Raw genomic sequence first — 27,586 nt, 5'->3', positions numbered from 1 at the left:
GAATTCAACAGGATAATTCTTTCCGTTGAAATACACTTCTGCCTTAATCAAAAATTGTGGAAGACGCGCTTTTTTAGATGTCTTTATTTCTAACATATGCCCTTATTTATACAAATGGCGATGCATTCTAGACCACACAAATCTGTCGGTAAAATCCTGCTCGTTAAAAAAAAACTTGAATTATGAAACTACCGGAAATTTCAGTAAATTTGAAATTTTTTGGTATTGTCTCGTAAATTTGAAATTTCCGGTGTACCAGAAATTTCATATGAACTGCCATAAATTGTTAAGTACCGGAATTTTAGTACTGACCTACCGGAAATTTCCTCTGTATCAAAATTTTCACTTGTTCTATCGAAAATTGCGTCCGAAAATTCTTCTCAAATCAGCAAGGGTATTTCAGGAATAACAAAAACGGGGAGTTCCTGGTTCAAGTGAGGGTGGTTAAAACCTCAGCCATGTCATATGACACCTGAGTGTTACCTATTTTTTAATTTATTTAAGTAATAATAAAAAAATTAATTAACCAAAAAACTACTTTTATTAATTTAATATAATCATTACATTTGGAGAATAAAAATTACATATAATTTAATAGCTTGGTCGTTGATAACAGTCACCGGTTCCACACCCTCGTGCTATCCTACCTCACAAAACTTGTATGCATACGTCATCTCATATAGCACCTTGGCTATACATGTGCCATCTCATATGACGCCTCATATACTTTTTGAGTGCATGCGCCATATGAAATGGTGCCTCCTCTTATATAAATTATGTAAAAACATAGTTATTGAGGGAATTTAATTAGAAAACTTGATTATTGCTGAAATTTTTTCTCAAAAAAGCAATTAAATTGAACATGCGGAAGTTCAAATTCATTTTGGTTAATAAAGATTTTTGTTTTACTTCGGCTCAAATTGTTAAATGATGAAATGATTAACTTGTTGGCCAAGAGTAAACTTGAATGACTGGGTTGCATAAATTTAACAAGAGCGCACTGCATGTTTGTGACCTTGTGATTCTAAACCAAGTTAGAAAACATGTGTCTTTATTGAACACAACTACTGCACAAATCCTGAGGGAGACTTTACAAAGGCTCGCCCAAAAGTATGCCAAAACTAGATATGATAACAAACGATCTGTCTGTATCTGCCAAAATTTAATCATCATATCTATATTAAAAGAAGCTGGAAGCTAAAATGTAATGATACAAAGGACATTGGGGACTAACGCCAATGAAGTAAAATCGGAGCGAAAAATGTTGTGCCAAAGGTCATGTTACAGACCAATAAGTACAGTTATGATAAATCTTTTACATGTTAGTGGAGCATCAGAACTAGTATTTCTTAGTGGTTATAATGTCACAACCTATGATGGTGAAAGAGGAATTGGCTTCACAGAACTTTGAATTCCTGAAAGAGGAATCGGCTTCACAGAACTTTGAATACGCTTGAACGTTGTTCTTACTCTTTCTTTGAGGGCTTCATTTTGACTCTCGACTTCACCACTTTCTTTGTCAAGTTCTGCCACGTTGCCATCAATGTTAATTATCAGCTTCCCATTTTCTCCAACCTTCACATCTCCAAAGAGTGACTTGAGGAGAGCATGCATAACCTTCTCTATCTTCTTCTCATTTGCTTCCTCAATTTTTGTAGCATCTGATTCAGCTATTACTTTTGGAAGATCGCGGTTAATATTTAAAACTAGAGCAACAACTGAATCTGATACCATATCACTAATGGGGTCTGCTGTCCAATGCAAGGAGACATGCTTCTCAGACTCATGCTTCACTGTCACACGTTCATGAACTAACAACGTTGGAACTCCAGATTCTTCATCCACTGACGGCTCAACACTCTCATATATTTGTCTCAGTCTATGTTGTATGACACTAAAGGCACCTGGATAAGGGATGGTAATTCTCTGAGTAACGTTTGCTGTTGATAGCTGGGAGAAGACATGGAGATCATCGGGTGCCATTATTTGATATGTGAAGCCTTTTTTAACTAGCAAACCACTGACGGTTTCACCCACCTGTGGTGTTTTCTCTGCCAGCTTCCCAATGGTTTTTGCCATTTTCTGTGAATTGAAATACATCTCAACAGACTGACAGTTTTTGGGAGTGAGGATCTTAGTGTTACGATCAGCAAACTGAGTCACAAGTTTCTGTTTGAGCCTCCCCATCTCATTAGCTTCTCCATGAACAAGAATTATGTTAGGCGGGTTGAGCTCTTCCAAGAAGGCACTTGTTTGAGCAGAGTCAGCATGGGCAGAAAAGGAAATGTAGTGAACCTGCATGTTGAGAGGTGCAGAGAGACCATTCATGAGAGTAACTTCCTTAGGTTCATTAATGATAGTTTTTGCTAATGTCCCCTCAACAACATACCCAGGTATAACACAAGAATTTTTCTTATCAGAGCACCACATATCGAATAATTGTCGTGACAACCCACTCTGAAGTCCACCAGGGCTCGCCATCACCACAGACGGCCCTACATCTTTGAAAACATCAATGCTGCTCAATGCCGATATGTGCTTAAAGGAAAACGGATTTGACTTTGCATTTTGAATCCTATCATTCATTGAAAGGGTGTAAGTCTCATAAACAGTCAAACATTTTTTAGCAAGAGGAGAAGCATAATAGATAGGTATATTCTGGAGTTCCGGATGATTTTGCCAATACTCATCAAGGATCAACAGTAGCTCTTGCGCACGACCAAGAGCAAAAGCTGGAATCAACACACGACCCCCTTGAGAAATGGTCGAATGAATAACATCAGTGAACCGCTTTTCTCGTGTGTGCCGGGGCTGATGGTGTTGTACACCATAGGTGGATTCTATAATGCAGACATCAGGCGAAAACTGTGGGGTCTCTGCAGCTCGAAGATGCCGGTCTTCCTCACGTGAATAGTCTCCTGTATACAACACTCGAACACCAGCAATGTCAACCATAAACATAGCAGCACCAAGGACATGGCCTGCAGTGTAACACCAGAATCTAATACCATTCACTTCAAGTGTTTGATGGAAATCAATAACCTGCAACCATCAATTAAAAATACTGTTTAACATATACATTGAAATGTTGAAGCTACAAACATACACATTATGGTAATTACATGCCCTCCAAGGAAAAATAAAAGCCTAAATCTAATCCCATTCACTCCAAGAGTTTGATGGAAATCAATTAACCTGCAACCACTAACTTAAACTACTGTTTAACATATTACATTGAAATGTTGAAGCTACAAGTACACATTACTATAATTAGATGCCTCCAAGGAAAAATAAAACCCTAAATCTAATACCATTCACTACAAGAGTTTGATGGAAATCAGTAACCAGCAACCACCAATTAAAACTACTGTTTGACATAAAAATTTAAGCTTTGAAGCTAAAACCATAAACATTATTGTAATTACATGTCTCCAAAGAAAAATACAACAACATCGACAACAACCAAGTCTTATACCACAAAGTGGGGGCAGCTACATGGACTAAATTCCAACATAATGTTCTACCCAATACCATGCTTCTATCCAATTTGTTTATCTCGAGTTCTTTCTTAATAATTTCTCTAAATCTTCCTCTATCTCTAGTTGTTGGCCTCCTCTCCATTTTATCCCTCAAATATACTCTCCTTACAAAAAATCTACATCTCTTCTCGCTACATACTCAAACCACCTAAGCCCATTCTCCATCATCTTACCCCAACCCTCTCTCTAGTATTGTCATTTTTAATCTTATAACATCTAGTCTTACCATCCATTACCATCCATCCAACGCAACATCCTCATATCTGTTATATTTACTTTATTCTCCTGATTATTATTAACCACATGAAACCCCTAAGGCTCTCGTCCATTTCAGCCATTAAACTTGAATCCGATGGTCACATCCCTTCTATTTCACCAAAGAAATAAAACCCTAAATCTAATGAATTAGAATTGAATAACCCATAGTGTCCCCAATTACTACTACAATCAACAAATACATTCAAAATCCAACTCTAAAAACACACAATAAAAACCCTAAACTAAATCCAATCAATTGAATTATCATAAATCAAACACTAACCTCAATTTTATCCATGGAGCGATTAATATCCTGTTCATCAAAAAGCATATCTTCAATAGAAACCTTACTGACTTTAACATAATCAGACAGCAAAAGCTTATAAATCGCCTTCGTCGCGTACGTCATGAAAACCCGACCTTTGAAGGTAGTTTTCTCGAGAAAATAAGGAAGCGACGCGGCGTGATCCAGATGAAAATGAGTGATGAGGAGTACGTCGACAGTTGAGGGATCAATTTCGTCGAAGTACGGCAGCGCCGCCATGCCGGAGTAAGCCGGATGAATACCGCAGTCGAATAAAACGGTTTTGCCTTTGTAGGTCATGTAGACGCAAGAACGACCGACTTCATTGCCGGCTCCCAATGGTGTTACGATCAATTGATCTTCGGCTTCTCTGTTGTTAGTTGCTACGTTCGGTTCACGTTTCTTCAAAGAACTCATATTTTCGATTCCGATTCCGATTCAAGAATTGGAATTTGTGTTTACTCTTCTCTGCAACATGAAAGTAACAACGGTGAAGGTGAAACCCTAGGTTTTGGTGATTGTGTGAATATAAACGTTGTCGTATTGTCACAGAAAAATGATGAAGGTGAAACCCTAGGTTTTGGTGATTGTGTGAATTAAAACGATGTCGTTTTGTGTTACAAAAATGATGAATTTGAAATAAAACAAAAATGAACGACCACAGTGGGAGTCGAACCCACGACCTTCTGATCCGAAGTCAGACGCGCTAATCCACTGCGCTATGCGGTCCTTGGTGTTACGTTTTTCTCTGAAATAAATATAATAACACGAACATTAATATGACAAATGTTGCAAATTAAATATGAAAGAAACTATATTATATTTTACTGTTGAAGAAAAAGAACATATAGTAGATAGCAAAGATTAAACTTTTTCTTTTAAAAAAACTGGACATATAAATGAGTTGAAATATAAGATGAACAATTTGAAATTCAACCACAATGGATAAAAGATAAAAGATAATGTAAGTTTAGTGAAATAGCGGAAATTATAAATTTGTCTAAAAATAGCCATAAAATTAATGTCACGTTCACATGAAAAAGTATATGAAATAAATTATTATTTTTAAATTTTTAATTTTTTAAAATTTGAAAATCATAAAATTTGTTTGAATTCAGTTATGGACATGCAACATTGTTAAATTTTTTGAAAGAGAATTTTGTTGTCTATTATGATATTCCTCAACTCGAAAGTTATTCTATGCAGTTGCGCGCAAAGGATATCCGATTTATATAAGAAAATAAATAAAGTTACCACTATCTCATGAGTTAGTATAGTAAAGTTATGGATGAAGTGTTAAATCAAGAATGAATCAAGTAAGGAAACTTGAAGCTTCAAGGGTGTGAATGAAAGTGTCAAAGTTATGGATGAAGTGTTAAATCAAGAATGAATCAAGTAAGGAAACTTGAAGCTTCAAGGGTGTGAATGAAAGTGTCAAAGATCGTCAAATTTTGTGTATGAGTGATCAATGAAATATAAAGGGATAAGAGTACTAAGGTAGCTAACACACACATACAAACACCCTCGAAATGTTTTTTGAACCCCTCAATTTACTAAAACACATTTAAATCCTTTGGAATAACTATCAGACTAAGTCCAATCAATTAGAGCAATACAAAAGAATCCTTAATCGATTAGAAATACTCTTAATCGATTAAGTTACAAAACCGTTATAGGGTTTTATCTTTTAGATTAGTGTCGTCGTTTTTTAAAAGCTCTTAATCAATTAATAACTAAGATTAATTGATTAAGTCATTAAAAAGGTTTGTGGAACTTTTTTTTTAGCCAATTTTTTTCCTAGAGGGCTTATAATAATTGCATTTTTAAACCAGAAATCAAATTCGTAACTATTATTTCTAGTTTCTACTCTCTTTTATTTCATCTTTTTTCATTTCTCGCCGAATTTGCTTTAATTCTTTGAGAGTGAAAAACATCTGTGAGATTTTGTTGTTATGATATTGTGGTATTATTATAATTTACTCAAAAAGACGTTGTCTCTTGTGTAATATTTTATTAAAAAAAAGTTGTTGTTTGGTTCTTGAGATCAAATAAATAAAATATTTGTTTGGTTCTTAAAACCAACTAATTAAAAGCTCCTGTTTTTTGTTTTGAGATTAGCCTATTAAAATCTCTCGTTTGATTTCGAGATTAGCCTGTTAAAATCTTTTGTTTGGTTTAGAGATTATTCTGTTAAAATTCCATGTTTGGTTCCTGAGATTAGTCCGTTAAAATTTATATTTGGTTGTAAGAAGGTTTATGGACATACCTTGTGAAAAGCTCACATCTTTAGTGGAACTATCAAGAGGAAACTCTCTAGAACAAGAGTATGCTAAGTGGTTAGGCTAAGCCTGTATAAATTGTAGGTGCATGCTCTATTTCTCCTATTTATTTACTTTCAACTACTTTATTTTCTACATGCTTTATTTATTTCTCCACATATTTCCATCAGTTTTCTTACTTCTACTCTGTTGCCTAATTTCTATTTGTATAATAAAATTAACTTTAAAAATTTTATAAATTAAATTTTTGTAATTAGACAATGTTTTTTGAACTAACAGAATTCACCCTCTCCCTCTTGTGTTTTGAGTCATTTGGTCAATAAATGATATTAGAGCCTAACTTTTATTATAAGAATAATCGACTCAGGAGTTAGCATAAGGATTCCAAATACTTATTCTATTTTTAACAAGGGAATTTTCATGAACACGCCTCCATTATTTGGTGGTGAAAATTTGATATATGAAAAGAAACAATTAAAAAAATTGATTACCTTGAGTGTTATTTTTGGAATTTTGTTTTAAACAATCCTTTTGTCACTTTCATTTTAAAAATAATAAATTATTAGACAAACCAAAATATGCGTGGATCATAGAAGAAAAGAAAAAAGTGCAACTTGGATTTCAAGTTAAGTATTTAATGATCAGTGTGTTAAGTACTAGAGAGTTCCTTCTGCTTTTAATTGTATCGTAGATAAAAAAAATTGGGACACCCTTAATGAAATCTGTGAAATCCCAACTGAGATAGAAAGGGTAAACACATATTCCAATAAAATGAGATGTCAAGTACCTATAAATGATGGTACTCAAATATCAATTTTAATCTCATAAAAAGGAAATATCCTTGACTTCAAGGATATATATTATTTTGATGAATTTCAAAAACGAACAAACAAAAAGGAAATCATCATGAAGCTGGGAGAAGTGATTAAAATCCTTAAGGATCTGTTTGGTTCAAATGAGGGGAAGGGGAGGGATTTTAATGGAGGGGAGGGAATGGGAGGGGAGGTGAGGGGATTTTTTTAATCAGATAGGTGTTTGGTTCAAACGAGGGGAGAGGAGGGGAATGGGGGATTTTAATTAAAAATATGTTTGGTTCAGGAGGGGAGGGGTTTTATTAATAATTTACATTTTTATCCTTATTATCTTATATAAGTGATACAATATGATATTCAAATGTGAAAATTTTATACATATTTTTTTGTTAGTAAAATTTCTAATATTGAGTGACTAAAAAGTTATAATTTACTACATAATGTTAAAAAATTGAGTTCACTTAATTCAAATAAAATGTTCAAAAACAAATTAAACTATATGTTGATAACAACTTTTAAATCGTAATGAATTATTTAACACATCAAATACATAAAATAATTTATTATTAAACATAAATGGTTCAAATATTTTAATAAAATAAATAAATAAATTAAAACGAAAGATTTAAAGTTTGATATAAAAGAAAAAAGGATAGGATACATAATAAAATTAGAAAAAAAATATAAATATACATAAAAGAGTTATAAAAAATATTTTAAAAAAAGTACAATGATTATGATTTATATTAAGGACAAAAATTTTAAAATAATTTGAAGGTGGAGAATAATTATAATAAGTTGATAGAAGCAATCGAGAAAAATCACACAGAAGAGGGCAGTAATATAAAAGAAAATGAATAATTTTGAAATATTAAAATAAAACTGAGGATATTATAATAATTATAATAAGTATTAAAATATCAATGTTCAAATTCCCTCTCATCCCCTCCAAATCCCCCGATTTGGGGAGACGCAAAAAGTGTGTTTTGGAGGGGTTTTGCTCCCCTCCCCTTACATCATAAAATTTGAACCAAACACATTTAATTAGAAATATTCTCTTCCCTCCCCTCCCCTCTCCTCCATCTACCTCGAACCAAACATACCCTAAGGGTTAAGAAAGGAACTTAAATACATCCAATGTATCTTCGTCATCCGTAAAAGAAGATTTTGAAAAATCATCACCAAAAGTATCATATGGAAGAACAATCACCATATATGAACGATCTTCTGAGGAGTCATCATAAAAAAATTATAAAAAAAAACATGACGTTGGCCACCACGACCATGGTAGTGGGAAGCAAGAGCATTTAATTCAGTGGAAGATAGAGTAAATACTTGTCCAAAAGCATGAGGAGTAGCTTAGCGCAACAATTGTTTACTAACTAATTCATTGTTAGGAATAGTGAATCCCGATAAAAATATGGTTAGGTACAGAATCGAGTTCTGGTGGCAGTCCCGTAAGTCTCATGATCATGAAAAACTTGTTGCATTGTTGTTCATGAGATGTTGCACTATTCGTAAACGACATATTAGGGTTGAAAAATTATCCTTCTACAAATCAAACTTACTCAGATACGCGTGCATATCCATATTCTCCAATTTCAAAGAGTTGAGATTAAGGATGATACTGTAGAGATAGTGGACATCATTCGAGAAAACTTTCTTAGCATTTCCCAAAACCTCATAGCAAGTGTTTAAGGCTTGATATGGCACTTGAAGATTAGGCGCTATCGAAAACCACAATACGGTGTATAGAGAGACATCGATTTGCTTCTATTTAGTGCGATGAATCCAAGAAAGGACTATACATATGTAGTTCATCAAAGAATAAATCAATTGGTCAAGAAACATCACAAGCTTCAATTCCTTATGTACTTATTGGGAAAAAAACTCTACAAGTTCATGTTGAAATCACTTCTAAATTTATTGTGATTGATCCTGACATTGTAGCTGCAATACTTCTTGAAAACCACACTAATGTTATACTTGATATTGAGTATTAGGCGGTTAATGTTATTCTTAAAACTATTATATTTAAATCTATCGGTGTTAAGACTTTGTTGTTGTCAGACCTACTTTTATCAAGTGTGTTGCATCAAAAGCGTCAATTGATGTTAGGTCTACTATAATCAAATCATCTGATAATGATCTTGTGAATGCATGATTTTGCATATGCATATTTATTTGTTAATGTATGCATTTGATCTGAATAATGTAAGAATCTTATCTAATTATTGGATAATAGAAAGAAAACAAAATAATCAAATCCAGTTAAACCTAGAAACGTGATAAATTAAGGACATTCAAGACACGTACTATTTTTCTTTTATAAATTGAATATCCTCTGTGCGCAACTGTAGAGACTAATCCCTAAAGTTTTATAGAATTATAATAGACGATAATTCAAAAGGAACCTCTTTAAGAAAAAGTTTTTCCATGTTATGACCATTATAAGTTACACAAGAAAGCAATACAAATTATGTCCTTTACTGATGTAAAAGAATTAATATTTCCCTCATTATTCAACTCCTTTTTTATTTCCTTTTGTTGTCTTTGTCACAGAACTGAATACTTTTCCTCACTTTACTACATATACACACAAATTAATTAATCATAAAGCCATACCTGTTTTCTTTATAGGGGACCTTTGGTCCCATTGCAACTTACCATCTAAAAGTTGTTAGTAACAAGAACCTTGGACAATGAGAAACTCTCCATGTGCATGGTTTGTGTAGAATGTGTGTGTCATAGCCAATAACATTAAACAAAGAGTCTCATTTATTTAATATGATGATGAAATCAAAAAGTGAGTAGGATCTATACTGCATCTGCAATATTATAATATACTCTCTCCACATGCATCACATAAAACAAAAACACTCTCTTAGCTTAGATACTTCTCTTTTCCTTCCTCTTGATCCCATCTATCAGAAGAGTGATTCTTCTATGTTTTAAGGTTTCATCTTTTTGGATTAGAACTAAAGGGGTTATGTTATGCTATGTTGAGTTTTGTTGTGATGTATTGATGTAAGAACAGAAAATGGAGCATGTTATGCAGCAAGGTCGTTCTCTTGCTGAGACGCCTACATATTCGGTTGCATCTGTTGTTACTGTCATGGTTTTTGTTTGCTTCTTGGTCGAGCGTTCTATATACCGTTTCGGAAAGGTGAACAGCATATGAATGTAACTTCGACCGGTAAAAGCAACTAGTTTCTTAAATCTGATGAAACTTGTTTTTTTCTTGGCTGTGCAGTGGTTGAAGAAGACGAGAAGGAAGGCGCTTTTTGCTTCGCTCGAGAAAATTAAAGAAGGTAATTAATCATGATGTTCTTGATAACTCAAAAATGCAGAATCTTGAGTTTCATATCAGAATTTTTAAGTAACTTGTACTGATTCTTCTTGATAGAGCTGATGCTGCTTGGGCTTATCTCGTTGTTGTTGGCACAAAGCGCGCGATGGATCTCTGAGATTTGTGTAAATTCATCGCTATTCAGCAGCCGATTCTATACTTGTGCTGAACATGACCTTGGCGTGATTGAGAATGTCGTGATTAAAAACTCTTCATCTTTCTCCGATGAAACTAGTAGTATTCCGAAGGGACTAAATAGGGTTGCACTTCATCAATGTGGAGAGGTAACATAACATACTTCAGTTGTAAAATGCAGAATGTTATGTTATCTTCTGTTAAACAAACCGAAATGAAATGCTGTTTCTTAAAATACTAATTGATGAATGCAGGGTCATGAACCATTTGTTTCATACGAGGGTCTTGAGCAGTTGCATCGGTTTTTATTTGTTCTCGGGATCACTCATGTTCTGTATAGTGTTTTGGCGGTTGGTTTAGCGATGAGCAAGGTCGGTCATCACAATTGTATCGACGCTCTTGTAAATACTAAGAACTAGATAAGTAGTTTAGTTTTTCTTTGTTGCATGTATTTGTAGATCTATAGTTGGTGCAGATGGGAAAATCAGGCTACAATGGCTATTATCGATGGAAACGTGCCAGGTAAGCAACAAATAAATAGAATGGCGCCGAGTCTTGGTTGCTTCTTTCGAATATAGTAATGATTTTTGGCATAGTTTTGTTCTGCAGGAAAGAAAAACAAGGTGATGAGGCGGCAAACAACGTTTGTTTTCCATCACACGTCTCATCCGTGGAGCAGGAATCCAATACTAATCTGGATGGTGAAGTTTCGTCGATATTATTCCTTTTACTTCTTAAATTTCTTAGAGTCGGCCTAATGCGCGTTTAGAGTGATGATAATGTGTGATCTGATATCGCAGCTATGTTTTCTGCGTCAGTTTAGAAGTTCTATACAAAAATCGGATTACCTTGCACTCCGTCTCGGTTTCATCACTGTAAGTTTTGTATTTCTTCTTTCGATTTAATCTTCCTCGCCGATGTGATATTCTATATTACCACTTTGCAGGAACATAAGTTGCCATTATCATACGATTTTCATAAATATATGGTTCGAAGCATGGAAGATGAATTTCATGGCATTCTAGGAATAAGGTATGAACTCTTTTGAAAATCAGTGTAAGTTTTCAACAATGATGAACTCGAACTCGAACTCTATCTATGATCTGAAAATTACCTGTTTCGAATTCGTAGCTGGCCGCTTTGGATTTATACTATCGTCTGCATCTTCGTAAACATCCACGGTAACTTTGATTTTTTCGTGATAGAACACGCGTCGATTGAATGAAGTGTCTTCGTTGATTTTTTCGGATAATCGAGTTTCTAAATTTGCAGGTTTGAATATATACTTCTGGTTCTCCTTTATACCTGCAATTGTAAGTATAATAATCTGTTTTCATTTTTTCGACAAATCAAAATGAATACTAGTCCCTCGAAAATTATTCCGGTTTAACATGTGATTTCGCTACGCGTAAAAGCTTGTGATGGTAATAGGTACAAAACTTCAACATGTGGTTTCCACTTTAGCACTTGAAGTCTGGCAGCACCAGGGTCCATCTGCCAGTACACAAGTAAAGCCGCGCGACGGCCTTTTTTGGTTCAATAAACCGGATATACTTCTATGGCTGATACAATTTGTGATATTTCAGGTAAACTATGTAATGTATTTCGTAATATTTTGTAGTCGCGCCGTTCTTCTTAGTTGTTTTATTTTGATGTTTTGTTCTTATTTTCTCTATTGTTCATGCAGAACGCATTCGAAATGGCTTCTTTTATTTGGACATTGGTAAGGTTTAAAAATTTTCGAGAATTTATCGATACTTATATCTATGCCATTACACGAAATAAATCTTCTCAACGCATTCTTCGATTTTTTTTTCGTAGTGGGGATTTAAAGAACAGTCATGCTTCATGAGACATCATTACATGATCATCATTCGGTTGACATCAGGGTCGGTTTCATCTCGCTCTCAAAAATTATACATTATATACTTTATGGACTAGTTCTCGAGATTCTACGATACTTCGATGTTCGAATACTCTTACATTTTCTCAATTCTAAACTTTCATTATTTGCATTTTGCAGAGTTCTTGTTCAATTCTGGTGTAGCTATATGACAGTACCCCTCAATATAGTAGTTTCACAGGTTGGCTTAAACTTTCTCTGCATAAATTTCGGTCGAAACCAATCATGTTCGAACAAAAATGTGACAGAAATATTTTGTTTCTGTAGATGGGATCGCGATGTAAGAAGGCGCTAGTGACCGAAAGTGTAAGAGAGTCTTTACACAGCTGGTGTAAGAGAGTAAAACAGAAGTCGAAGCACGATCATTCACTTCGCTCGCATACAGCAAGATCAATATGTTCCCTAGAATCAACAATCGACGAGAGGGACGAGATAACAGTCGTATCGGGGACACTAACTCGAACAACTTCCTTAGACTTAGAGTCTTTGAATCAGATGACAGTAACTTCAGTAGACCAGCTGAATTTTATGACTTCTAACAACCTCCATGATTCGCATCACAACGATGTTGGCGACAGAGACGAGACTAAATTCGAAACTCTTCTAGATTTGTTTCACAAAACATGATCAATTTTATATTTCATATATATTCGAAATTCTACTGCATAACAAGCTAGAATCCTATTTAGTTTAGTATAGACATGCAAATCATTCTTGAACTCTATCAAACATAGATGTATATTATATATGGCAAAACAAATAACTGTCCTATTTTTTGCATGGTTTAGGTGCGTTATGTATTTTATGAGATCCTATTTAGCCAAGGGTTAACCCTGTCAAATTTCGGATCATCTGCAATAGCCTGTCTTGCATTTCCTCAGAGACGGCCCTAATGATAACCATACATCAACTACTGTCAAATTTTGGATCATGTACGATAGTCTGTCTTGCATTCTCTCATAGACGGCCCTAACGATAATCATACATCAACTTCTATCAAATTTTGAATTATGTACGATAGTCTGTCTTGCATTCCCAGAGAGACGGCCCTAACGGCCCTAACGATAATCATACATCAACTACTTGTGAGACATGAAAATCCATATTCAAGGGACAAAAACACTAGATGAAAAATATCAAAATTCATATAATATTGTGAGCAAAAAAAACAAGAAAAATGACAAACATAAACATTATTAACTTCACATGTTACTACAAACAAGTGAAGGAATCAATAGAGTTACTACTCATTGTAGAGACACAAAATGTAAAAATTCAAGAAACATACATAACATGATATCATATCATATCATAGTAGCAACATGAGAGTTGAAAAACTAAGCAGTGAGTGCTTCTTCCTTGTGAGTCTCAATAACAACATCAGACTTAGCATAAGCAACACAGGTAAGAACAAAGCCACCTTCAATCTGTTCATCATCAAGGAAAGAGCCATCAGATTGATCAACTTCACCATTCACAACTACACCAGCACATGAAGAGCAAGAGCCAGCTCTGCATGAGTAAGGGAGGTCAATTCCAACTTCCTCAGCATGGTCAAGAATGTAAACATCATCTGGACATTCAAACTCTTGAGTGCCTTCTGGTGTGACTAGTTTCACTTTGTAAGAAGCCATGGCAACTGCAAGATCTCCACGTTTAAGAACAGTTTTCAAACCAACAAAGCCATTGGAAAAGGCTTTTGGTGTTGTGGCTGATGTTGGTTTTGGCTGAGTCCTGAGGAAGGAGGTGCTGACAGCAGTTCCATACAAAGCTGGTGTGGTTGCCATTACTACTATGGTTTCAAAACAAACACTGATTTGTGTTTGTGTTGATGGAAATGAGAAGATAGAGAATGAATGAATGAATGAAATATAGGAGCTTGTGGAGATAGTGTGGATGGAACAAGCTACTATATGAACTACATGTAACCCTATCTGCCATGTGGCATTGTTTTCTGCCTCACTTTATCTATCTCTTCTATCACCATATATTGTTGGTGAATCCTTGTTGGCACCATCTTCACCTTATAACTTTTTACTGCTTACTAGTATTATAGAAAGAGTGCAATGCATAGAAAGTAAAAAAATAGTACTATTAAGTTTAAAATAGGGTAGTTTATATTTGTTCTTAAGGAGTTCTTGACTAATACAATGAAAACTATTTCATCAAATAAAAATTTTGATCAAAAATAGTGTTTGCAATGCATAAGTATTTTTATATATATAAAAGACCTTAAAAATGTAATGGCTAATTAAATATAGTTAGACCATTTAGTTTAGAGTTTTCATAGAATAATTTTTGAATTATAAAAAGCTTAATAAACAATATTTTATTATAAGTAATCTTTATTGGATAAATAGAATATAAATAATCTAGGGAGTACAAGTATCTAAAGAAACTAATTAAATTCTGATTAACTCAAATTAATTCTTATATATGATAAGGGAAATATTTTATATGATTGTGTAAGTAAATATAATTGTATTCATATAATATAACTATAAAATATGTATTATTGTCTCTTACTAATGGTTGTATAATTATACTTTAGTGGTTGCAGATCAACGACTAACAGAATAAAAACCAACACTCCCTCTCAAGTTGGGTCATAGATGTCTATCATGGTTAACTTGAATTTTAAGTTTTCATAGTTTGTTATGCGAGTGCCTTGGTCAAGATATCGGCTATTTGATGACTTGAGGGTGTGTGCTGAAGAGAAATTAATCAATTGTCAATCTTCTCCTTGATAAAATATCTATTAATTTCTACATGCTTTGTCATGTCGTATTGCACGGGATTTTTAGCAATACTTATGGCAGTTTTGTTGTCACACAATAGACTTACTTCATGGTAAGTATGAACTTGTAGTTCTGCAAGTATCCTTTGGAGCCACATCCCTTGGTAAATCCCATGAGTCATCGACCTAAATTTTACTTTAGCATTGCTTCTTGCAACCACATATTGTTTCTTGCTTCTCCATGTCACTAAGTTGCCTCATACAAATGAGCAATACCCATTAGTTGATCTTCTATCAGTTATTGAGTCAGCCCAATTTGCATCTATGAATATTTCTATTTTCCTGCTTGTACCCTTTTTGAAATGCAGCCCCTTCCCTGGTGCTTTTTTGAGATACTTTAGAATACGGTTAACTGATTTCATGTGAGTCTCTTTGGGATCGTTCGTGTAGCGGCTAACCATGCTGATAGAAAACCCAATATCTGGTCATGTATGGCTTAGTTAGATAAGTCTACAAACCAGTCTTTTATACATCTCTTTATCAATTGGTGGACTCTCTTTTTCCTCTCATATTTTCACATTAGATTCCATAAGAGTGTATGTTGGCAGGCATCCTAACATCAACGTTTCTTGAAGTAAATAAAGAGTATATTTTCTTTGAGACAAATAAATTCCAAATTTTGATCGTGTCACTTCCATTTCAAGAAAATATTGTAACTGTCCAAGGCCTTTGACTTCAAATTCCTTAGCTAGTAACAATTTTAACCCTTCAATTCTAATATAGTCATCACATATAATAATAATGTCATCTACGTAAACAATGAAGATGGCTACCTTGCCTTCCTATGAATGTTTTAAGAGTATTATGTGGTCTATTTGCCATTTGAGAGAAACCATGCATCCTAACCACTCATGTAAGCCTATCAAACCAAGCCCATGGAGATTGCTTGAGTCAGTATAGTGATCTTTTGAACTTACATACCTTGCCTAAGCTTTATGATGTCTCAAGTATTAGTGGTGTTCTCATGTAAACAGCTTCATTAAGTTCACCATTTAGGAAAACATTTTTTAGATCAAGCTGATGAAATGGCCAATCCAAATTTATTGTTAAGGGAAGGAGAACACTGACTGGGTTTAATTTTGCTACAGGTGCAAAGGTCTCATCATAGTCCACCCCATAAGACTGAGTGAATCCTTTTAACACCAATCGAGCTTTATACATGTTCACACTCTCGTCCACATTATATTTCACTGAGAATATCCATTTGCATTTAAATGGCATCTTTCCATCTGGAAGGTGACAGACCTGCCATGTACCGTTTTCCCAAGTGATTTGATTTCTTCCACAACTGTAGCATTCGACTTTGGAACTAGGATAGCTTCATGGAAACTTTGAGGAATCTGGGTGTTGTCCACTAAGTTGATGAAATTCTTGTACTCCTACGATATTTTTAAACTAGAAACATGGTTCCCAATTAGGAATTTGCTACAAGACCTCATTCCCTTTCTTATGGAAATAGGTAAGTTTAAGTTGTGGTCATAAGTGTCATTATCTAATAAATTAGAATATGAGTCAATGCATGGTAGTTTACCTTTGTGAGTAAGTTCAAAATCTGAAATTTTGCCGATACCTTGGTTCTGGCATGTTTCTACTTCCATAAGAGTTTGAAGTTTGTTTTTCTTCCTTGTGTATAAATGTAGTTCTTTTCCTCCATTTGTTGTCTTGGTAACCTCAAGAGTGGTTGCTTGTTGGTCTAATTCCATAGTTTGGTCTAACTCATCCTTATGAAATCGGCTTGTAAAGTGAAGGGTGTCACTCTATATCTAACCAATGTGAGAATTTAGGATCTTCTTAATACACCCCTTCACGCCCAACACTCTTTTGAGCTTGATGCATGGATATTAACGGTGGACGGCCCATGATCTGATCGATAGGCTCTAATACCATATAAAAATTGTATTTCTTATTGATTTTGTATATAATAGAATAGGATATAAATAGCCTAGGGGTACAAGAAATTAAATAAACTAATTGAATCCTAATTAACTCAAATTAGTTCCTAGTATACATGTTTGGTCGAATTACTTGGCTTACTCTTGTCCCCCAAGAGCTACTCTTAAGAGTGCACCAAATAATTATACATGTTTGGTCTAATTACTTGGCTTACTCTTGTCCCCCAAGAGTTACTCTTAAGAGTTCCACTAAAATCACACTTGAGCTTTTATAGGATCAGCCCACAAACCTTCAACAACAAACAGATAGAGCTTTTACAAAGGCTTAACTCAAGAACCTCCACCCAAGATTTTTTTTCTAGGTATAACTTGCAACCTTAAAATCCTTTACAAAGATAATTCACAAGAGAATTGCACTCTTGAATAGAACAAAATAAACATGTCACCAGTTACAACAGAACTCTTAGATTAATGACTTTTGAGTCTTTCAACACTACGACAAAAGAATTGTAAAGAGGTTTATATCCATAAATCTGGTGTAAAATAAAATAAGGAGAAGCCTTCTTATATAAAAATTATTTTAGCTCAAAAAAAATGATCAATGGGTCAAATTAAATTATTTATTCGATTAACACATATTTTAATCGATTAAAACACCTCAAAAGGTGGCAATCCTAATCCAGAAAAAGAATTCCTAAAATGGCTATATGAATTAATCAACTAATAGTTTTTCTAATTGATTAGAAGGTCTTTCTCCTTACTTTAATCAACTTGACCAAATACTTAATCGATTAGGAAGTGTGTTAGCATTTTTAATTGATTAGAAACACATCTTAATCAAGTTAATACATGCTTTGATAAGTTTTTAAGAAGTTTTAATAAAAATAGAGAGGTTGAGAAGATTCTATGGGGGTGTGTGATTTCCTTAGTTGTAAAATGACACCATGGTGAATGTCTTCAAAGCATTAGTGGATCCTTTTGAGATTATCATCGGAGCATTATAATTTTTTTCTTCCAAATTACCGAGTTTTGGTAGGAAGATCACATTAGACCAAATTTTCTTCACTTATCTAACAAGTTGATTGGGAGCTTACTTGATGGCATAAACATCTTTAAAAAATAGCTCTTCCAAGGTAGAGTGGTTTCAAATCAATTGGTCTTTATCAAATGTGAGAGGAATAATACAATCCTTAATTTTATTGATAAGAGTAGATTGGGCAGTGATTAATCAATATGAAAAGTACCAAAAGTGATTATGAATGAAATCACAAAGTAGTCAAATTACTCCACACATAATATGGAATGTTCAAATCATTAGCAATCACTTTTAAAATATGTTTAGTGGACATAATTAAAATATGTCTAGTGGAGATTATTATTGATAATCATTGGATGCATGAGATGAATATGAATGACATTGATAAATAATATTTTAGTATATCATATTTTTATACACATCTCATAATAATATAATAAATATATATTATATATTATATTCAAATAATAAGATTACCTTTTTTTAAAAATATTATGTTTTTAAAATTAACTTTAATATTTTTAAATTTTTTATATCAACCTAAAAACTAAAAAATAGGTAAGTATAGAAATGTATAATCTTTTTTAAAAATTTACCAATACTATTAAATAAAAATGTTCAATCAATCATGAATGTATACTATAATTAAATGGAAAAACTACTCTTGAAAGCAAAATACATTTAATGTCAAAAAACTTTAAATTAATATCCATATACTTGTAAATTTTAATAATTTAATAAAAATATTCTAATACTAAAAAAATTACTTTGGATTTTTTAAAATTAATATCAATCTTTTGTTTATTTATATTTTAATTGAATTTATTTATTATTATATTTTATAAGAATAAATTATTTCTAACCCAATTCATATTCAAAATAAAAAAATTATCTAGTGAAATAAATAAGATAAATTTCATAATTACTAAATTAAAAAATATCATATGTTAAATTTATGTTATCCACCAAATGAGCCCTTAATAAATTCCACTCTAACAAAATCTCCTTAACCACCACTTGATTTCTAATTCACATGTTTAAAATTAAAATATAAAAAAGGAAGTCGTGAAATGTTAAATTTAATTTAATAAATTTATTAATTTATGTCAAACTCAAACACAAGATAATATTTGCTGCTCAAGACTTTGGAACTTGAAAGAGGGGCAAAATGCTATTCTTTAGTCCATTCAATGTTTATCCTTGCAGTGTTGCATTTTTATACCCCATATATATTGTATGGAAACATCCAAATATAGCCAAAAATGATCTAAACAACAAGGATAAGAAGCTGAGCAGGCAGCAACACAGATTGTTTATCTATTCTAATTGCATTCCTTACATGCAGACAAGAGACACTGAAAGTACTCACATCCTCAGAAACAATACAAGACAAAACTGAAAAATTGTCCATGATTTAAGATTAAAACATGAAGGAGTGTGTGGAGGAAGTAGTTAGAAAAGATTTGATACAAAATTCATAGACTTCATCCCCTCAAAGTACAATAGATAAACCGTGGGGAATCAGACATCAGTTCGTCAATTGAGCAATCTATTTTGTAATAAAAAGAAACCACAAGAGTCTTATATTTTGCTAGCTACTTACTATCTGAATTATGAATTATATAATAAAGACCAATCCCTGCAGCATGCTAAATCAAGGCTTTCAATTACAGCCAGGGGAAAAAATCTCGGGGCTTCCCTGATATAGAGAAAGAATACATTCCCATCCTCAGAAACCCATCATACTACCTATAAACATTGCTTGGTCACCACACATGGCCAGAAGCTTCCTCCAAGAATTAATTTCTCCAGCAATAAACATATGGAATTGCTCTGGTCTCGACGCAGAGAAGCCTTAGTCACACTTGATATTCCGGTAGATCCTCCTCACGAATAAATTCGAACCAAGATGACCCACAGCTCCTGCACCACGTCAACAATAATTGTTATAAGGTATTCAACACGTGATTAAGAAATACTATGTCCCTTCTGCAGAGTGGATACACGATTCTAACGAAGAATGAAATTAAACTGAAAACTTACCACAGAGAATTCCCAGTCCAAGACAAAACATCATAGTATATCCAAAATAGAAGCTAGTTTGGAAGAAGCCTGACATCTTTGTCTTCACATAATAGTAGTATATTGAGTAAAAATATACATAAACACCAGTTGAGGCTGCTGAAAGAAAAGAAGTCCATTGCCAGTTGTAGTTCTCAGCATTTAATAAAAAGTATGTCCCCACAATTGTCACACATACGGTAACAACGATGAGAATCAGAAAAACTAGTAGCATGAAGCCATAGACGTAGTACACCTGTTGGCCACAAAGTGGAAGGAAAAAACATGTAAGATAGTGCGTGTGTTTACTCAGCTTTGACATGAATAAGTGTTGCTACTTGAAAAATCATCATATAGAAAAATCTCCATGATAAATAACTATTGGCTCTGCTCTGATATAGTGCAAGTAAATCTTCACAAGAACAATAAGAATTGAAGAAAAAATTTAACTTTCTGCTCAAATAAGTTATTGCATTGTAATTCACCTTGTAATTCCAGAAGGAAGTAAATACAAAATACATCTCGATGAATATACTTCCAAAAGGAAGCAGTCCACCCATCAGAGAAACTACAGAGGGTGTGAGGTACCACTTCTTTTCAGGAATGGGACGAGGAATGGTCTTGACGCGGCAGGGATTATTTGGAGCACCACTCCAGTTTCTTCCAACAACTGTGCCAAGAAGTGCTAGAGGGAAAGAGATGAAAGCCCAAATAACAAAGACAACCACCATTGTACCGAAGGGGATTGCTGCTAGAGATCCATAGAATATAGCAACTGTATTTAAGATAAATCCAATTCCAAAGCACAAGAATGGGAACAGAGACGCTGTAAGGATCATGGATTTAATCCAACTTTTACCTGAAAAGATGAGCATAGTCATGACCATCGAAAAAGAGGGGCGAGTCACCCAAACAAACTTGAAGAGAACATACAGGAGAGGTCAATGCAAAGTCTTACCCCCATTACGTGAGTACATCCCCCCACTTACATAACCAGAAATGACTGATGTGAGAGCATAACATACAATGAAAGTTGTGACAATGGCTCCTCGTCTGCATTTTAAAGGAAATTTACATAATAATGAAGGAAGAAAAAATGAGCAAACAAAATACATTCAACAGGAAAACTATAGCAATGGATCACTTGATGATAGTCAAAACATACTCCTACAAGTAGAAGATAACACGTGCATGTAACGTACACAATAATTGATCAAATCATTCAAAGTAACATTATATCTATTTTAAGGTCAAGTACTTACCCAACATACAACATCCCAACAATAGCTAACAAGATGACAAGAAGAATCAACAGTGCAAGCTGAGCACCTGTACCAACTACAGCTGAAAGAAGTGCAAGATTGCGAGGAGGCCGAAAAACATCACCATGCACAAGTTTCCAACCAGATTCTTCACTGACATCTCTTTCCTAAAAAAATTTCAGAGTTGACAAAGAACTGATCATCAGAATCACAATGGAAATTCCATATATATGTTACACAAATACATGGAAAAAAACAGACGTTAACAAAGCCTTACCAGAGTTTCCAAATCATCATCTTCCCGAGCATACTTTGCATAGTCATTTCTCAGTGTTCGCATCAATATCATAGACACCAATCCAGTTAGGAATATAACCATCATAAAAGAGTTAAAAATGGAGAACCAATGAATCTACAAAAAGCCAGAGAAGCAGAGTTTGATCAGTGGCATGGCCACAACACAAGAATGAGAACATAGCATGTAAACAATGGCAATAATAAGCACCAATTCAAGCTAAATACAACAGGCAGAATTTATTGTTCACCTGATGCTCAAAGAATGGATAATCCAGATATACATCAAACCGGTGTCTAAAAGTGACATTAGTGGGAATCCATTTGACAGAATATGTCATGTCCAACGATCTTCCTACTTCCAAAGATTTTGGGTCATCATGGGTGAGGTTTACATGAATGATCTGCAATTGAAAGAAGAGGATCTTAATATGGCACCTCATGAACCCCAAAACAGCTAACAAAGTAGCAAAGATATCCCAACAGTTTTCTTACCTGATCATTATTGTATTTAACAATGATGTTCTTGTGTGTGTAAAGGACATGCTTGCCACTATCACTGTTCTTATCAGGATGCAGCTCTCCAACATACCCTTAAACATGAACAAAAGACCCTTCAATAATGAACAAATGAAACGCAAAACGTTAAAAGCTGGGGAGAAAAAGGCAGTGGTAGGCATACCCCATAATGGAAGATCATCTGAACTTGTGTTTAGCCAATTGAAGATCAACATATATAACAACCAAAGAAAGAAACAATGGCAAGAGTAAGTTATTCAGCAATTTTAGAAAACAAATAATAAGAACCAACACAAAGAACAAATTCTCATTCACATTGTTATACTTATAAAAAAAAAAACATAATTTCAATTCCCCAATAATCCCTATGGCTAGGTATTGAAAAATGCTCAGTAAAGAACTTTAAACTAATCATCTTTATATTTTTGAAGGGAAGCCTATATGTGTGGGGTGTAGCTTGCTCTCAAATTGATGTCTTTCTGACAAGGGAATCGGAAAGAAAAGCTTGCAACTTTGGATAAACTGCAAAGTCATGCCAAGACAGTAATACAAGAACTGGCAAAATGGGTTGGGCCGGCCCAAAAAAACCCACAATGACTGGGCTAGGACAGCTTTTTAAGCCTGTTTCTCGAGCCAGGTTTTCGGCCCACATTGTTGAAGCTCAAACTCTAATCAGAGTACCCCACTTATTATATATAAAAAAACCAGCAAATTCTTATACATTGCCCTTTGCCCAACCCACGCACAAAAAGTAAAAAACACTAGGCCCATTATTTATGATATACCACCAAAAAAAGCAGTATATGTGTTCTGCTGTGGTGGCGGTAAAACTGCTGAGATGAAGAGGCATAGGAGCAATGGGGGCAGCCCGATGATGTAGCACCTTGTGAAAGAAGTATGAATGCTGTGTTCAATTGTGGTTACTTGCCACATAAGTTCAGATAAAAATATTTTGATGAAATTGTTTTTTTACAGCCTCTCTTGTATTGTTATTTCAAGTAGTTATATACCTCTGGGCTGGGTAGTGGCTTCCCCTCAATTATTTAAAACTATCACGCTTCCTTTTTAATGTGATTGGGTGTGTTGACTACTGCTGCACATCTATGTTGCTGAAGTCCATTTTTAGGTACGGATGTTGCTGAATAGACATTTTTTCAACGTATTTTAAATCAGTTTTTTAGGTAAAAATTAAAAGTCTCGTTTAAGCTGGGCTGGCCCGAAAAACCTGTAACCCGCAAAGGGCCGGGTAGCAGCTTTGCCTGCTTCATATAACCACCCAGCAGAGTATTGGATATGGAAGTACGGTTTGAGAGGAAAGTTAATAGAAACAATCAAGTTAACAACCCTGGTATAAAATGGTGACTATTGAGGGTTTAAAAAAAAATACTCCTTCAAAGAGATATTTTTTGGGTGGTTTTGAGGAGATCCAACAAAATGATAATATGTGAAAGGGATGACAAAGGAGATTAGAAAGGTAATCAAATAGGATGTTAGCATGGAATGTAAAAAAGATTAAGATTAAAAGATAACATTACAAAACATGGTCTGTGGGCCCAACACATAGAAGAAGCTCTGCAGGACCTGGTGCCATTTTTTTAACGACAAGGTGATTATAATACCAGTTAAGAATGCCTAGCAGGAAATGACTTCACATAAAAGTTTCTAAAGGCTTGTTTGGTTTTCGAAAGTAAAAAATTATTTTTCTCAACTTTAGAAGCACCACTTTGTTTTCATTTTCTTTCCTCTTTTAAAAGATGTGTTAAAGCACTGTTGGCCTTTTCCAATGGCGCCTCAATGAAGTTGATTCAAAGCATCTGATTGGATAGACATGACGGTAATTCTTTCAACAACAAAAAAACCATCCCGTGCTTTTTGTGTAGTTTGTCTATACTGGGTTCTAAGAGCCAATATTTTCTGGGTAAGATATTATTTACCCCACCGTCTTCATATTATAGAAGAACAAAGACAAACAAATGCATCAAGCTTCTAAATAGTTATAAACTTTTTTTACTACCCATAAGTACATTTCTTTTATCAATTCTCAGAGTAATAGGAAAAGAAAAGAAACAACGCATAACATACCCATGAAGAATTCAAACCAGTAATTATTTTCTATTGCATCCTTGAACTGTTTAACCTTTGCATCATCAAGATTCAAGCGGCAAAAAGTGGTCCTTTCCACATTCCCTAAAAAAAGAGAAAAAAAAAACTATTAAAGCCCGTCTGTCTACTGATAGGTCATCTAGGAAATAAATAGGGCATAATAAGCCTGCATACCTAGGTACTTTATCTCAATTTGGCTATCAATAAGTTCATTGCCTCCAAGGACCTCGCCTAGACCACCCCATTTGTGAGGAGCATCACCAGGTGGACGGCAAAATGGGAGGCTGTAATAGTTGTATGTTTCTTGTGGATTATTATAAGGACCTACTTTGTTCACCCAAAGGGTAACTGGGTCATCTTTTTGATACTGCAAAAAAATAAAACAAACTAGATGCTTTAAAGAGATGAATATTACCCGCAAGAAGCTACATATAAAAAGACCCATAATTAATCATTACAATAAGCTCAAGAAAAGGAGAGTAAGTAAAATAATCACAGATACAATCTATGAAGCACGTAGACAAACACAGATACTAAATACAATATTGACACGACCACGTAGACACAGGTAATAATTTGAGAAAATGAAAGTGATTAAATGTAACTACATGTGCCGCCTATAATCTGTCATGCATGTGCTTAATAGGTTACAGTTGCTTAAAGACATTTACTAGTACATTTCAGATATTAAGTGAGATCATTCATGTAAGTATGGTGTAATATACATAATTATTTTTGTGTCATCATGAATCAATTTAAGATACATGGTTCATACATAACACACCTACAGCATGCAAACACCGTCCAGATGAAGCGAGACCCAACACTAGTAACTAATAAGTTCCTATGAAATGGAAGACTGTGACACCTAAGCACCGCTATGCATAGGTATGTCATAGGTGCACCATTTCAACATTTGGAATGATAAAAATGTACCTAACAGACATCAGAAAAGACTAAGCTAAGAACTCTAAAACCCACCCTCTTGCAATTTTCAACAAATCAAGACTAAATAAAGGAACCAAACAACAATGAATTTCCTTTAATGTTGAATATCAACCAATGCCTCCAAGCGCTACAACACTACAATAACAGGTATCTATTAAAGTAAACAAGCTAGTTAATCACTCTAGTATTACAAAAACAATGAATAATTGCATACTCTAACACACACGCGCACACAAGTGAATTCTCATGTTTGCGTAATTCCAAACAAATCAAATATCATGAATTGAAATTGAAATTGAAATCAATGTTGAATGGGAATGGCAATCATCTAAAAATCCACATCAAAGGTACAAACAAAAAGCGTGCATGATGAAATGGAGTGAGCAAAGAGTTGAGATCTGACACCAGAACATTCAACTACGCAACTCGGATTCATAACAGAAACGAAAACAAAAACACGAAGCTGAGAAAATTGAAAGGTGGATCTAATTCGTAAAATCAGATCGAGGAGGGGAATTGCGAAATCTGACCTTGTGATCTGACTCGGAAGCGAAGGCCGGAGAGAGGAGGAGAAGCAGGAGGAGAGAGAATCGGAGGAGCATGGTGGTGATGGCGGTGGTGGTTGTGGTGGAGGAGATGGATCTCCAACGATGATGAGAGAGAAAGAGAAATGTAGAGAGAGAAACAAAAAAGAGGACTTAAGCTTGAAGAATTTGAGACTCTATTATCTCACTGCCCCCATTTCTCAACTCAACTTAACCTTGTTTTCTTAATGTAAGTTGTAGTATTATTTTTAGGATTTTTTTACATAAAAGGGGGGTGTTATTTATGATTAAAATTTAATTTATTTTATTAAAGGTTTTTTTTTTAAATATAAGAGGGAAATTAGCCCAAGCTATAAAAGAAAAAAAAAGTATGTCTAAACTTGAGTTATGAAGTCCTATAAGATCTTATTGAAATCTTTACCATATATTGGGTTGTGTATGTGATCCCACCAAGTGTAAATTTTAAATGTTAATTTTAAGTTGTGTCTACACACTTGTTACCTTCTCTATAAGTATGGGTACCATAAGATTATTTGACTTTAGGTCAAGAATGTAATTGTCTATTCTAATACTTATCTTTTCTAAGAAATTAAATTGGCTTTGAGATGGCTTTAACCACTAGCATGGAGTTGGATTATGACCCAAAAAAAACCTGTCATTTGGAAGTGATAGCATGTTTCACTCTAATGATTGCACCCATGAGCTCTGCAAATAATGCATTTTCATGACTGAGAAAGCAAGAAGAATTGCCCACGTGGTTGGCATTATGGTCCCTAAACATGGCAACACAAACAATCGTGTTGCGGGTTCTAATTCAGACCCCGTCAATGTTTCCTTTTATCTAGTTAGCAAGAGAATGGCAACATAAAACCTTTTGATGTAAAGATGAGCTCCATGAGATATGTGAACTCTAACGGCTTTTAGAAGCATGAAATCCCTTAAAGAAAGGTTGGTTGGCGCCTTGAGGAATCTGCCTGAGAGGAAAACCTGAGAGAATATAACACCTATGGTTGATTTCTTTTTCTTTTTTTTTTTAATACAAAAAGGGCCTTAGCCCAAAAGAAAACTACAACACAACCACACGAGGGGTGACAGCACCCAGCTTATCCAAGGAAAGCAAAGGAAAAAAACTAACAGGACATAACTCAAAGACCCGGAGACCAGGCTCGAGAGGCGAACTAAGATTAGCCATAGCATCAGCACACTTATTTGCCTCACGGAAAATAGGATGGAAGGATATTCGAATATCATCTTTGAGGAGACATCGAATATTTCTCAGCAGTCCACTGACTGCTCCACTTTGACTCTGCATACCATTAAGCTTCGCAACAATAGATTTGTTGTCTGATTGAAGCTCAATGCAATTGAAACCTTTACCAATAACAAACTTGATACCTTCCAGCACTGCCCACAACTCTGCCTCTTCAATACTACAAAAACCAATATACTTAGAGAAACCCCCTAGCCAACATCCTTGATCTTCGCGAATAATCCCACCACACGAAGCTACCTAATTATTCGAAACAGCACCGTCTACATTAATACTTACC

The 27,586-nt window shown here is 34.4% G+C and overlaps 4 protein-coding genes and 1 non-coding gene across 6 annotated transcripts; 1 reads left to right on the top strand and 4 right to left on the bottom strand.

Annotated features, from left to right (window-relative positions):
• Nucleotides 1–1,149: 1,149 nt before the first annotated feature.
• Nucleotides 1,150–4,701, bottom strand: LOC131645167 (cleavage and polyadenylation specificity factor subunit 3-I-like). The gene is made up of 2 exons (XM_058915830.1): nt 4,081–4,701; nt 1,150–3,042 (listed from the first exon to the last, which is right to left on the bottom strand). The coding sequence occupies exons 1-2, from the start codon at nt 4,516–4,518 to the stop codon at nt 1,372–1,374; spliced, it is 2,109 nt and encodes a 702-aa protein (XP_058771813.1). The 5' UTR covers nt 4,519–4,701; the 3' UTR covers nt 1,150–1,371.
• Nucleotides 4,702–4,756: 55 nt separating this feature from the next.
• On the bottom strand, nt 4,757–4,830 carry TRNAR-UCG (transfer RNA arginine (anticodon UCG)). The gene has a single exon. It is a non-coding gene; the product is annotated as a tRNA-Arg (tRNA).
• Nucleotides 4,831–6,247: 1,417 nt separating this feature from the next.
• LOC131645165 (MLO-like protein 4) lies at nt 6,248–13,631 on the top strand. 2 transcript variants are annotated; one of them, XM_058915828.1, is made up of 16 exons: nt 6,248–6,460; nt 10,230–10,358; nt 10,446–10,503; nt 10,599–10,825; nt 10,931–11,047; nt 11,135–11,198; nt 11,286–11,377; nt 11,477–11,551; nt 11,623–11,708; nt 11,808–11,857; nt 11,949–11,989; nt 12,092–12,262; nt 12,364–12,399; nt 12,498–12,565; nt 12,700–12,760; nt 12,847–13,631. In XM_058915828.1, exons 2-16 carry the CDS (start codon nt 10,233–10,235, stop codon nt 13,204–13,206), a joined length of 1,632 nt encoding a protein of 543 aa, XP_058771811.1. In that variant the 5' UTR covers nt 6,248–6,460; nt 10,230–10,232; the 3' UTR covers nt 13,207–13,631. The 2 variants fall into 2 exon arrangements, with proteins under 2 accessions (XP_058771811.1, XP_058771810.1); XM_058915827.1 differs by lacking the exon at nt 6,248–6,460 and having other exon boundaries at nt 9,738–10,358.
• A 71-nt stretch (nt 13,632–13,702) lies between these two features.
• On the bottom strand, nt 13,703–14,479 carry LOC131645166 (ferredoxin-1, chloroplastic-like). Its single transcript, XM_058915829.1, has one exon. It carries the CDS (start codon nt 14,364–14,366, stop codon nt 13,917–13,919), a length of 450 nt encoding a protein of 149 aa, XP_058771812.1. The 5' UTR covers nt 14,367–14,479; the 3' UTR covers nt 13,703–13,916.
• Nucleotides 14,480–19,700: 5,221 nt separating this feature from the next.
• On the bottom strand, nt 19,701–26,248 carry LOC131645164 (transmembrane 9 superfamily member 1-like). The gene is made up of 12 exons (XM_058915826.1): nt 26,022–26,248; nt 24,718–24,910; nt 24,523–24,627; nt 22,604–22,621; nt 22,417–22,514; nt 22,173–22,325; nt 21,905–22,039; nt 21,628–21,794; nt 21,324–21,418; nt 20,851–21,224; nt 20,348–20,621; nt 19,701–20,227 (listed from the first exon to the last, which is right to left on the bottom strand). The coding sequence occupies exons 1-12, from the start codon at nt 26,091–26,093 to the stop codon at nt 20,160–20,162; spliced, it is 1,752 nt and encodes a 583-aa protein (XP_058771809.1). The 5' UTR covers nt 26,094–26,248; the 3' UTR covers nt 19,701–20,159.
• Nucleotides 26,249–27,586: the final 1,338 nt, after the last annotated feature.

Source organism: Vicia villosa, linkage group LG1, assembly GCF_029867415.1.
Source record: "Vicia villosa cultivar HV-30 ecotype Madison, WI linkage group LG1, Vvil1.0, whole genome shotgun sequence".
NCBI classification, from domain to species: domain Eukaryota; kingdom Viridiplantae; phylum Streptophyta; class Magnoliopsida; order Fabales; family Fabaceae; genus Vicia; species Vicia villosa.
Note: the sequence above shows the minus strand (reverse complement) of the source record. Positions and strands in the feature narration are given on the sequence as shown.

What these genes read in the sequence shown, in the direction of transcription:
- LOC131645167 (XM_058915830.1), bottom strand. Translation starts at nt 4,518, where the DNA reads ATGAGTTCTTTGAAGAAACGTGAACCGAACGTAGCAACTAACAACAGA. An exon ending in GCTCCATGGATAAAATTGAG is followed by an intron (nt 3,043 to 4,080) that starts GTTAGTGTTTGA and finishes TGATGGTTGCAG; the next exon opens with GTTATTGATTTCCATCAAAC.
- LOC131645165 (XM_058915828.1), top strand. Translation starts at nt 10,233, where the DNA reads ATGGAGCATGTTATGCAGCAAGGTCGTTCTCTTGCTGAGACGCCTACA. An exon ending in CACTTCATCAATGTGGAGAG is followed by an intron (nt 10,826 to 10,930) that starts GTAACATAACAT and finishes TGATGAATGCAG; the next exon opens with GGTCATGAACCATTTGTTTC. An exon ending in CTTCTTTTATTTGGACATTG is followed by an intron (nt 12,400 to 12,497) that starts GTAAGGTTTAAA and finishes TTTTTTTCGTAG; the next exon opens with TGGGGATTTAAAGAACAGTC.
- LOC131645166 (XM_058915829.1), bottom strand. Translation starts at nt 14,366, where the DNA reads ATGGCAACCACACCAGCTTTGTATGGAACTGCTGTCAGCACCTCCTTC.
- LOC131645164 (XM_058915826.1), bottom strand. Translation starts at nt 26,093, where the DNA reads ATGCTCCTCCGATTCTCTCTCCTCCTGCTTCTCCTCCTCTCTCCGGCC. An exon ending in TTAAATACAATAATGATCAG is followed by an intron (nt 22,326 to 22,416) that starts GTAAGAAAACTG and finishes TTTCAATTGCAG; the next exon opens with ATCATTCATGTAAACCTCAC. An exon ending in ATCCATTCTTTGAGCATCAG is followed by an intron (nt 22,040 to 22,172) that starts GTGAACAATAAA and finishes GGCTTTTTGTAG; the next exon opens with ATTCATTGGTTCTCCATTTT.